At 34.0% G+C, this 12,307-nt stretch overlaps 1 protein-coding gene across 3 annotated transcripts; it reads right to left on the bottom strand.

Moving 5' to 3' along the window:
- Positions 1-241: 241 nt before the first annotated feature.
- On the bottom strand, positions 242-5,346 carry LOC105804016 (BTB/POZ domain-containing protein NPY4). Of its 3 annotated transcripts, XM_012636494.2 has the most exons (6): positions 4,740-5,346; positions 4,185-4,213; positions 3,473-3,590; positions 2,604-2,673; positions 1,064-2,233; positions 242-960 (listed from the first exon to the last, which is right to left on the bottom strand). In XM_012636494.2, the coding sequence occupies exons 3-6, from the start codon at positions 3,532-3,534 to the stop codon at positions 403-405; spliced, it is 1,860 nt and encodes a 619-aa protein (XP_012491948.2). In that variant the 5' UTR covers positions 3,535-3,590; positions 4,185-4,213; positions 4,740-5,346; the 3' UTR covers positions 242-402. The 3 variants fall into 3 exon arrangements, with proteins under 3 accessions (XP_012491948.2, XP_052479096.1, XP_012491947.2); XM_052623136.1 differs by having other exon boundaries at positions 3,473-4,213; XM_012636493.2 differs by lacking the exon at positions 4,185-4,213.
- Positions 5,347-12,307: the final 6,961 nt, after the last annotated feature.

The following is a 12,307-nucleotide window of genomic DNA, read 5'->3' as shown; positions in this document are numbered from 1 at the left end:
ACTTTAGTTAGATTGATTGATTTAGTTGAATCTACTTTAACTATTTAAAAAATAAACTAGTTATTTTACCATGGAAAAACTGATCAATACGTTGACGATTTAATATTATATAGAAAGTTTATTGCATTATATTTTTATTTGGTTAAGAAGCTTAGCAGCCTAAGATTCTTTGTCCTCATTTCTTCTGGGTACATTTGTAGCAACAATGAACAATTTAGATTGTTACAAGTCAATCGCTGGGTTATTCAACGTGCATCATTCCATTTGCTCGAAACATCCAAAGTGGTAAGCTTAGCTAGAAAAATCAGTTGGTTCTAGTCTCCTACTGTCATCTTCTTAGACAATTTTACAAAGCCAGACAAAAGGCAAGTTTCAATGCTCTGCTAAGGGCATCATCCTGAACTAAGATAGTGAATGTCTCCTACTTCTAGAAGGGGTGGACTTTGTTTCTTCCGCATTCACAGATCCATGGCTGTCTGATGTATCCGAGCTGCTAATTTCACCATGTCTTTCCTTACTCGACCAAAGTTTCGAGAATATTTTTGACATCACCAAACCTTTCATTCGACTAGCAGCAACCTTTTCGACATCGGATTTAGCTGCTTCATTTCCACTATCATTACTGCCTAATCTTAGAGTAGCAAGCTCCCCTTTCAAAGCTTTGATATCATCAGCTGTTGGCACCGAATCCCAATCCTCTTCGGTGTTCGTTGTAGTGGACCTTGAGCTGCCATGAGACCCACCAGGGAGAAGGGCCCTGATGGACCCTGGGAGATCGGACGTGCTGTTTTCAGCTGATGCTGTAGCCCTGACTTGCTCAAAGAAGAGGACCTGCACGACGACTCGCAACGGGAGTCTCTCATTTTGCACAGCATGCATGCAGGCCTCAGCTGATAGCTTCCTGCAGTCCATTAACTTGCATATTCTCTTTCTCTCACTCTTGCTGATTCCAGGATGTTCCTATATTGAGATGAAGATAAAAGTCTCAGATGTTAGTCTGAAGTTTGTTTTAGAAAATGAAATTTCCGGTAAAAAAACCAGAGCTGGTATGCTCACAAATTACCTTGAGATACATGTCTATGGCACGGTAAAGTCCATCATGAGAAGGTCTCGAGAAGCTAGCTATAGTTTCACCAAGATTGACAAATTTTGAAAGGTGTAAATTCGGATCTCGTGCAATTTCAGCTAGGTAACAGTCAATTAGCTTTGCTACCAACACTTTAGAAGCATCAGGTCCAAACTTAGGGCTTCTACTCCCCAGGAATTCATTATCTACGGGTTCGGTTTGAGAACTGTGAGTCACAAACTCCTCAACCAAGTTTTGAACCATGTCAACATCATATACTGTTGCTTCACCAGGTGGAGCTCGAATTAATAGATCATTCATCGTTGCCTCCGGAAGCTGCTGAGCAATTCTCCTCATCAACTCATTTCTCTCTGTTTCTCCACAATCCAAAAAAATTGCTGCTCTTAATAATCTAAGCAAGAAGCTACAAGAAACAACTCCTTTCTCAGTTGGCAGCAGCCACACAATGGTCTCCACCAATGACCGATACTTTACGAAATCAATATTCTGGATCACACCCTTGCTAAAACCAGGCAATCTTCTTAGGGTGTATGCATTTAGGGCTTCTCCAATTACATCTCCAGAAACTCTGCCTTTTGTTTTAATCGTCACAATCACGCGCTTGTATAGATCAATAGGAAGCTCACAAAGATCTTCTACCCACCAGTCCTTCGGAACCATTTGTGGTTTTCTTGCATCATTCCACTGTGGACTATTTCCATTCTCTGATGCTATCTTTTTCCGATTATAGGTATATGACCATTCCACCTTGGAAGTATCAATTGAAGCCTTGGAAGCTATCGAATCAAGGCAGTGGCTGACAACCTTTAGTTCCTCCGACCATGGAAGCAGAGATTTTGTTGTTTGAAGAACAATGATGGAATCTTTCCAGCTCCTGAATATGCTCGAATTCAGGAAGACATCAATCTTATAGATGAGATTTCCTTTCTCAATAGTTTCATACATCTCGAGGTATTCAGCAGCACATCGAGCTGTGACAACATTGTACGCATTGAGAGTGACAGTCATTCCATAACAAAACTTAGCACATACTTCAAATGCTGCTGGTCCACCAGGTATATCTTGAATGTGGATTTCATCACCATTCGCATCATTTGTTGCTGCAACCAGCTTCTGCAAGCGTGCACTTTTGGATAACAACGGAAACTACAGAAAAGTTATAGTTTGAGATGTTAGAAACCAAAAAGCATAGCCAGTAGCTACTTAGAAAAAATTGTAATATAGACAAAATTAAACCAGTCCTTTTAGAATTAAACTTAATTACCTAGTCAACAAGTTTGGACCATAAACAGACAACATTATGCTGATTGGACACAGGTGTGAAACCAAAAAACTTTAATAAGATGTTCACCAATCAAATAAACTTGTGGAGGCAGACAATCTGTTTGACTATTTCTGGTTGATGCAAGAATATATCGGCTCAATGGTCCTTAATATATATAATCATTTATATCTCCTATGCTAATCAAACCACTGTACGCTTTGCATGATATGACAGAATGATGTCAGTTCATACCTTATGCAGATAGAATTTCACATCCCCAACGTTAACGACCATGTCAGTTGCTAACTCACTTGCAACGAACCTGACATATACACTTGTCCATTCAAGTCAGCAAACAAATAATGCACAAATAGTCACTAAACTACAATATAGGAAAATTTAAACCTAGTTTATAACATCTAAGAGATACATAATTAACTATATCAGATAAATAGTCATAAAAGTGCAGAACGTCAAATAACAGTTACAAGAGCTGATGCTTGCCAAACATACTCAATTGGATCTAATTTTTACACAAAACTCGATAATTATTACACTTTCTTCTCTTGAACAGAGGTTGGAAATGATTGATTTCTCATCCCTTGTTAAATGTTCTCTCAACTATCAGTGTAGCATGTTATTAGGGAAAACTAGGAGAAGAGCTCAGTAGTCGGGTCTAACTGTTGTGCTCAACCTTGAATGCGACAAGAACTGGAATGGTGGATGGTATCTAGATATCAGAACTGGGGAAGCCAATTAAGTATTCAATTATAAATGATCTATATGGCTAATGCAACCTCAATACGCTGAAATGAAGCCAATCAGCTCATTTACCAGTCATTCCACCTTGAAAATAAATATAAGATTTGGGCATTTAGAGCACTTCTTGATGCCAGAAAAAACTCAGAAAAATATATGCTCCTATAAATTAGCCATATGGTATAAAACTACTTGGAAAGGGAAGGGGAAAGGAAAAGAAACAAACTAGGAGAGGCAAGTACTGAATAAAAGCCATTGATATGTATAATATGATACCTGTTCAGCATACTCAGATGGCAAAATATAAAATAAAGAAATTGATCTTTTTTTAAAGCTTCCATAGAGGAAGATCTCAAGCTTACCTGATATAACCTCCATCAGTCTGAAATGAATCAGGCTTGGATCCCAGTTTCATAAACTTCATCTTGGCTAAACAAATTGTATTTTCCAACACTCACACAATTTCACTTCCTCTTATATCTACAAATATTGCAGTGGCACAAATTAGTACCCAAGACACCACTATAAGGGAAACCTCCACTAACTAAGATCCTCAAAAATTTCAATTTCAACCACAGGAAGGATGGATCAAAAGAAAACCATGTGCATTTTCTAGTCTGACCGAATCTTTTCACACAAAATGAGGTCAAATGAGGGTAGAAATGAATAAATGGAGATTTAAGATTGATTTTACAAAGTGGTCACTTGACTATGAAGAGACCCCCCCAAAAGAAAATGGGTTGCTTCCTCAGTTGTTAACACAAACCAAGGACTCCGGGATGCAAAGATTAGCTAAGGAGACATAGTGAACACATGGTCTCTAACATATATAATTCTCAAAGCCAAAGACAAACCCACTTGCTTATAACTGACACCACCGCCCTTTCCCTTATTTGTTTAATCTTATTCTCTTTGTTTTTCTACTTTCAATGGATATCTCTCTCTCTCTCTCTCTCTCACACTACACTGCCATGAACTTTTTTTCTGGTCCACAAAATGAAAAAAAAAAATCTCTATACCCCAAAACCCAGGATGCACATTCCTTTACAACTCTTGTATTAAGGAAACTCTAACCTTTTACTCCTATGCTTAAGGTAGAAAACCTGCAAGGAAAGAGACATCATTTCTCGGTATGAGTTGAAGAAAACAACTTAGTGGACATGGAGCATCATTTTTTGGAGGTTTCTAAAAGGGAAAAGAATAAAAAATAAATAAAAATTTACTCAAATAATCAAGTCCAAGAATATTGCTCTAAAAGTGGAGAGCTGAAACGGGTAAATTGATCACAAATCAAAATTCAGGAAATAGTTTATACTTTCATCAAAATAAAGCACTAACAACTGAACCACAAAGAACATCTCCCCTTGGTTGTTTTAAAAGCAAAACAATGAGGGAACTTTATAAAGACTCGAAAACACAAAAAGTGGGATGATCAACAAGATCATATCTTCACTTGTGAAATTAATTCCTCTGAGGTAAAGAAAAAGAAGAAGAAAACCAAAAGAAAAAAGGACTAAAAATAAACCTCAAACTGAAAGAAAACAAAGTGGTTGATTCAACAATAGGCCACCTCAAAAAAACCATACAGAAGAAGAGGAGAAGATGTGGAGCATTAGAATCTAAGCATACCTTGGAGGGGTCACTAGAAAAGAGCCTTATATGTCCCAAAGCAGCTCCCTTTACTATTATTGCCCTTCCAAGTACCAAGAATCCAACATCAATATATCATTAACACTCAAAGAGTAAGCAGGATGTTAACTGTCCACTGCAGTGCATGAAGCAACCGCTATTACCCTTTTAGCCACAACACCAAATAAACACCAAAACGAAAAAACAAGAAAACCAAACCCCACATAGCATAAAAACTACCCGACCAAAAATCACATCAAAAAGAGGAGCTGGTCCTCATCTTTTGACACCCATCACTTCCCTCTATCCCTTCTATTTAACATTTTCCCACAAAAAGCCAAATCTCAGAATGTTCCCTCTCATCTCCTTTGAATCAGCACCACCACTCCCCACCGCCACCACTACAAAAATCCTTACCCTCTTATCCCACATATATTCTGATTTCAACCCCCACCAGGCCACCACGCTTCACTCCAAAAAAAAACCCCAAACACTCTATTTAAATATCTATTAAATAAAAACCCAAGCTTCACCACTCTTCCTTTTCGGGTTTTGCAAAAAAATATGTGAACTTCTTTATAATTAACCTTTGCAAAGCCAGAAACTTTGATTAAAGAAAAAACAAGGGGGACCCCCACCTCCACCAAAGTGATGAATTTCAATGGTTTTTTTGTATTTTGGTACTTGGATTCACTGTCTTACATTTTTAGTGTAAGTTTAAACAAACGGCACACACGATTAATGTAAAAATAACAATAATAATAAAATTAAAAAATTATATCAATATTATAAGGTAAAATAAAAATAAATTTACCACACTTAATTGTCTATCCAAACTTCTGACCTTAACTTGGTTTTAGTGTCCATGAATACCATCGCCTGTTTAACCCTATTGCATAACACCCCTTCCATCCCCCCATCTCTTACTTTGATAATAATGCCATCCATCTCATTTTTTTTTTCTTTATAGTTAGTTCCTTTGTCCAAAGCCCACTAACTTTAAAATATAAATATATATTGATTTTAGTATATATATATTACTATAAAAATCATAAAATATTTAAGCATGAAAATGACGTAACTTTAAGACGATACAAGGAAAAATAAGATTATAGACATTCAACGTCATTTTTAAAAGTAGTATAAAATAAAATATTTTGAAGTAAATTAAAATAAAATAGAAGTTAAATAATGATGGTAAAGACCTCTCTAGTCCCTTTAATTTTAATATTGAACAAATTGGTACCTCTCAAAAAATTAGAGTAATGTAATCGTTGTTAATTTTGAAAGTGAACAATTAAAGACACTTAATTAAGGTGTTTATGCTTTTCTCAATTTTAAATGAATTTGATTTGTATCATAACAAAGTTAGCCCTCATATTTTACACATTTTATCATTCGGTCATGATTTTAGTCTATAATATTTTTATAAATATGTAAATGTTAAGGCTAAATCTATTATATATTTTAAAATCAAGACTAAATTATTAAAATATGTAAATATTGCGAAATAAATTGACGAAAAGTATACATAATTGACGAAAGGAAATAACCATTTAATTAATTATTCTTCATTGTCATTTTCAAAATTAACTATATAAATTTTTTAGAGAGATTAATTTGGTTGATTTCGAAATAGACAACCATTGGAGAGTTTTTTTACCGAATATTATAGCAGCAGCTACATTTATTTTTTATTGTGATATTGTGGAATGGGCCTGGTCCCCTCTCAGGGTTTCACGTGGCTTTGTTCACCAAAAAAGACTACAAAATCGTAAGAAATTGTTTCTTACCGAAACACTTCTTTAACGTTTTTACTTAATAAGATTTAATAATAAAAAAATAAGAAGCCAGATATTAACTTCAAAAATAAAATTTGATGTATTTTTTCTTAAACAATAATTATATATATAGCAGATGCACTGGTAAAAATAATCCTCTCCTATTGCCCATATTTAATCATTCCTATAGAGATTTAAGAAATCATACAAGAAGAAAGTACTAGAAAATGTAATGTGCTTGTTTACTTTTATAAATAAATAAAAATATATATATATCAATTGGATTAAAATTAATTTTTTAATAACTCATTTTCCTTCGATAAACTCTCCCCGTGAATTGAATTTATTTTATAAGTGAAGAGGTAAATAATGTCCAAAGATGTAAAAGAAAATGTTGGCATGACTCCACTCGTTCACAATCATAACAAGATTTAGGCTTAAATCATAATGATAATAATAAGCTCATTACTTAAATAAATATAGTAGCTCATCACTTAATATTATATATATTGAGTGTTGCTAAAGGCCTAGTGGACAAAATGTGATCACAGTTTTTTTCCCTTATCCAATCTTTTTATTTCCCTTACCTCACAAGTCACATGCATTGCTCCACTCAATGCTTTTCTGGCTAAAAATGTAACTTAAAAAATGAAAATTGCTTGGATTTTTCTCATAGTATTGGTATTTATTTTACCATATTCTTTCAATAATTCAATAAGAAAATTCATACATTTTTTTTATAAATTTTAAAATTGCAAAAACCTTAATATTATCATTAAATCAAATACTCCTTTTAGACTTTTCAGTACGCACATTTGATTGCAAGTTTCTCGCTGGAAAAAAAAAAACAGAATCTAATCAATCCATCAATGTGGGATTTGATTCTTGAAGAAATGTTGGGACTCTTTAAGTGAATATATCCGACACAAAATTTGGGTGAAAAGAAAATAAATCTTTTGAAAGATTTTATTAATAAAGAAATGGTGGAAAAATATTAGTCTCCTCAAATCACTTTTGTTTTTTGGTATTTGTTTTCTTTTAAATGTAAAACAGTCCAAATTTAAACCTACTGAAACAAATAGAATCCATGCATGATCAAATCTTTGAAGCCTCAAACATCTTATCACTTTTAAACATCAAACAGTCCAAAAAACAAAAAACAAAAGTCTCAGCTTTGAACAGTGGAGGAGTCAAGTAGGTAAGAGCCTCTAGTGAAATGACATATCATATAATGTTTGGCATTAAGAACAATGCAGAATATTAGAATTCATGAAAATTCATGCAAGCACAGCCAATTTTGGCGATGTGCCCACTTGAAGAAGAAAGGCAGAATTGTTGATGTCAATTTGTGTTTGGCCTAATACCATGTGCTCTATTCTATAACTGATTAGACACGTCTCTTTTTCGATATTTGAATTTCAGAATTGAGTGAAAATTTATTTGCTTCTAGCTTTCCAGCTCAGTGAAAATTTCTTGACTTAAAAGAGGGGACCAATTAAAAGCTGTAAATGTTTCTGACTCGAAACAAAACACCCTTTCGATTAAGACAGACCTTCCCTGTTACTAATGCGTGAAACAAAGACATTTCTGTGTTCTGAAACTATCAATCAATGGTTGTAACAAAAAGAAAGGTTGAAGCTAAAGAAGGAATTAATGTGTCCAATTTACAACTAAACCCCAATGTCCAAAAGTACTAATCTATTGCAGAGAAGTGATAAAGTTGGTGTCTTTGTGTTACTCAAATTAAGGTAATCATGGCTAAGCACATGCCCATGGATTCTCATGCTCTGTTTCAAACGCATTGGGAAGTTTATGTTTTTCTAAGCTTTTTTCTTTTTAACAGAAGCCCATGAACTGTAATCATGATGATAGTTCAATATTTTGAGTTTGGTAACTTTAAAAGCAAGATCTTGCTGACATGTTTGGAAAGATAAGTTTGATGGGTTAAGCTAATTAGCTTTTCTAGATTCACTGTTTCAATGGTGGTTCAATGAACATTCCAAGATTGACTTTTTCTCACTTCATGCCCTTTTATTCCTTTTTGATAACTTAAATTCTTTCAAAGATTCCTATGTCATATGCCACTTGGCTCTTTTTCATGTAATTTTGTGCACTATAGGAGTGATCAAATATATAATTGATTTAAAGGTACGGTTTTGGAATATTTCTTTTATAATCTAAATTACCATCTTGATTTTGATTCATTCAACAAAGAATTTAATTGATTTAAGCAAATAATAAATTTCCACAAAGATAAAAGACGAGTAAGGAGCGACCTTGACCCAAAAATAAAAGAAGAATCGTGGGATGAAATTTATGCGAAATGGAAGAAGAGTTCCCCAACAATAATTGTGTATGCTATGATAGTTAGATGTAACCTAATCATGGTTTAGTGACAATCTACCCTATGAGCTTCTATGGTGTGGTCCGGTCCTCTTTGATCCGGGGAGTTCGGCTTTTTTCCATTTTACAGCTATGGAATAGAGTTTGAACCTTCTTTCATCGCCAAACTACCGAACTAGAAATCATCAACTTTGGCTCCTTTTTCAACAGCTAAGTACACCCAACACATATTAATAATACTAATAATTCTCCTCCAACTCACACGAATCATCATCTCATGCACTAATGCATAAAATTATCAAATAATTAATCCTAAATAAATATGTATTATAAGTTGACGTGTGGATTGATAAGAAAGAGGAACTCAGGCCATTGCGTGTGGACTAGTTGGAGTATAATAATCTTAAATGCATCAAATGGATACAAATCAAGCCCCAAAGTTTAGTTCCTTCATAAACGTCTAAATTTGTAATGTTTTTGATGTATGTATGTGCATATGCATGTATTTAAACGAAAACTTCACGTGGGAATCTATTGATGAAAGTTAGGGCAGAGTGTATATGAGATATTTTTTGGTGTTTATGATGGCGTTAGCTCAACTGAAGCTGCTGGCGGGGAAGAGCTGAAACGACTGAACAATTAACAGGCTTTTGTCTGAGATGAAAGCAACAACAACTGGACATGGCAGGGTGGTTCACTATGTCTGATTTGAGCAGCATTTAGTCAGTTGCCTGCCAATTTGTAGTATTGGAGAGCATTTTGTATGTGGTTAGGACTTAAAACTTAAATGTCCGAAACGACGTTTGTTGAACAGAAAAAGCTGGAGTTGGACTAAATAAAATTGAAACAGCTGAACCTAGTTATGGACTTACAATTTCCTATTTTGCCTTGGGTGAGCATAAGTAGATGGACCCAAACCTAGGCCCTTCTTTAAAGCCCTGCCCCCTGGTCTAGGGTTGTTCAAATTTTTTTATCCGCCGGTGATAGAAAACTTGCTTCTCTCATCTAACAAAAACACACGTTGGAGCTTCACCTAATATTTTACTAGTTTCCTAGGAGCCAAACAGCATACATCATATGCACGGCCAGAGATAGAAAATTTTGTTGGGGGTCAGAATTAATTGTAAAAATATAATTTCATCATTTTAATAGTCTATATCTTTATAATTTTTAAATGATTAAATCAGATTTTTATATTTTGGGGGGCCAAAATGTAATTTTACCATTACTAATTCAAAATTTTATAAATTATAAAAGGCCTAAATGTTCCATTTTAGGGGAGTCAGGGCCCCTACCAGCCCCCCTTGGCTCCGCCACTGATCATATGCAGTGCTCAACTAGACTTGATCTGACCAAGTTTTTTAGGTGATTGCCTATGTGTCAAGAGAAATGTCTACTTTCATTATCACTATGCCAGCCACATAACTTGTCTTATTTGTTGGCATTTTGACCAAAATATTTTGATGATTTGCTTGCAACTTTTTTAAGGATCTCGTGCAATCAATCTCGTGTTTATCATTGGAGAATAGATTGAATCAAGTAAGATTATTTTTCAAAGATTCTTATGTAAGTTGATTTTATAATATTTTGCATCCATAATTGATTTGATGAGATTTGGGCAAATCAAGATGGATTAAAGATTACTTTGTAAAGATAGATTCATACTCTAAATATGGAAAACCTATTCAACCTTAATTAAGGTTTTATTGTTAAGGCAAGTGTTTTTTAAGTGTCTATTGATGTGTGACACTTCCACTAGCACATTAACAGATAACATAATTTGCCTTATTTGGAGTTGAATTTCAACCAAATTAGTCAAGAAATAACTTAAATGTTCTTGTGGACGTATGATGTGTAACACCCGTTACCCGACCCGATCGTCGGGTCTGAGCTATAGAATGTCACATCTGTTGTCTAAGCAATTACAAACATTAACATTAAAATCACAATATGATACATGCAAACATAAACATTTCAAACCATAGGCATGATATACAACCTTTCCTGAATCTTATACTAGCTTACATATGCTTTAAAGTTAGCCTGAGATCGAATAATGACCAATTTGTAAAAGTTACAAAACTTCGTGTCAATGTCGCGACATGAGAGAGTTCCTCGCCGCAATGTGGCATACTAAATTGACCTCATTGTGACGACAAGGTCCCTCGTCATGCCGTGGCCTGAAGTCCAGAGCTCATGGCGATGACCATCGCTTAATGTCGCGGGGTGGACTTTGTTTTTGGTACATTTGGTACCTATTTCGTATCTACCTTTTAAACTCTATGTTTGGTGCATAATTGCACAACTAAAACTGCACAAAATCAACACAATTACATGCCAAAACTTTGCATTTAACCATTTCCAACCTTCCAATCCATTTTAACTTCTAATTCACATTAAAACATACCAATTCAATTTACTAAAATTCAACCTATTCAACTATGATTTTAGCCATTCCATATCATCATTTTACCTATACCATTTCATGCTCAAACATACCATTCCCATGTCATTCACAATGTCACAACATACTACCAAAACATACATGGACAATAGGCATTAACCTTATCAAAGATCAAGCATTATAAAGGATTCAACTAAAACTATCATTTTAAGTTAACATGTAACGACCTAATAGCCAGGGGTGTCGAAAAGTGCATTCTTGAGACTCCATTTTCATAAATCAGACTCTTTACGAAGCTAGTTATGTAGTTAATTAGGTTTCGATTAAGTGAATTTACTTGAATTAAAAGTAATTAGGTATAAAGACTAAATTGCATAAAGGGTGAAAGTTGAATTATAGATTAAAGAATAATTAAAGGGACTAAAGAAGTAATTTTACCATTGTTTCTTTAGTAGGGCGGAATAAAACAAATAAGAAATAGAAATAGAAAGCCAAAACAAATTTTTTTGAAAAAGAAAGAAGAAAAAGGAGACGCACGGCCTAAGTGCTTCAAAAATTCAAAGTTCAATTGGTTAGTCAATTTAGTCCCTTTTTCTTGTAATTTTTATGATTTTAGAATTTCGGTGTTAAGTATTACCCGACCCATGTTGAAATTTTAGCATTGATTGAGTTTTTAAATGTTGTTAATGTTGAATAATTTTAGTATTAGGGATTAAATTGATAGATTTTTAAGATAGAAGTGAAAAAGGATTAAATTGTAGAATAAATTGTAATTTTTGAGTAATATGGTCTAAATTTTGAAATTTTCAAATTTTAGGATTTAATTAAAAAGAGAGTTAAATTTAGTTTAAAGTGAAATTTGTGTAAAATATAAGATTAATTGTGAAGAATAAAAATTAGTATCGGTTTAGGGACTAAATTAAAATTTTGGCAAATATTGAGTCAAAAATTAAAATATTCGATATGAAATTGAATTATGTTATATTGATGAATTTTAATTGTTTTAATTCCGTAGCTAACGTCGTACCGGAATTCTCGAC

The sequence above is a fragment of the Gossypium raimondii genome, chromosome 11 (assembly GCF_025698545.1).
Source record: "Gossypium raimondii isolate GPD5lz chromosome 11, ASM2569854v1, whole genome shotgun sequence".
NCBI lineage: Eukaryota > Viridiplantae > Streptophyta > Magnoliopsida > Malvales > Malvaceae > Gossypium > Gossypium raimondii.
The sequence above is the reverse complement of the archived record's forward strand: the minus strand, read 5'-3'. Positions and strand labels throughout refer to the sequence as shown.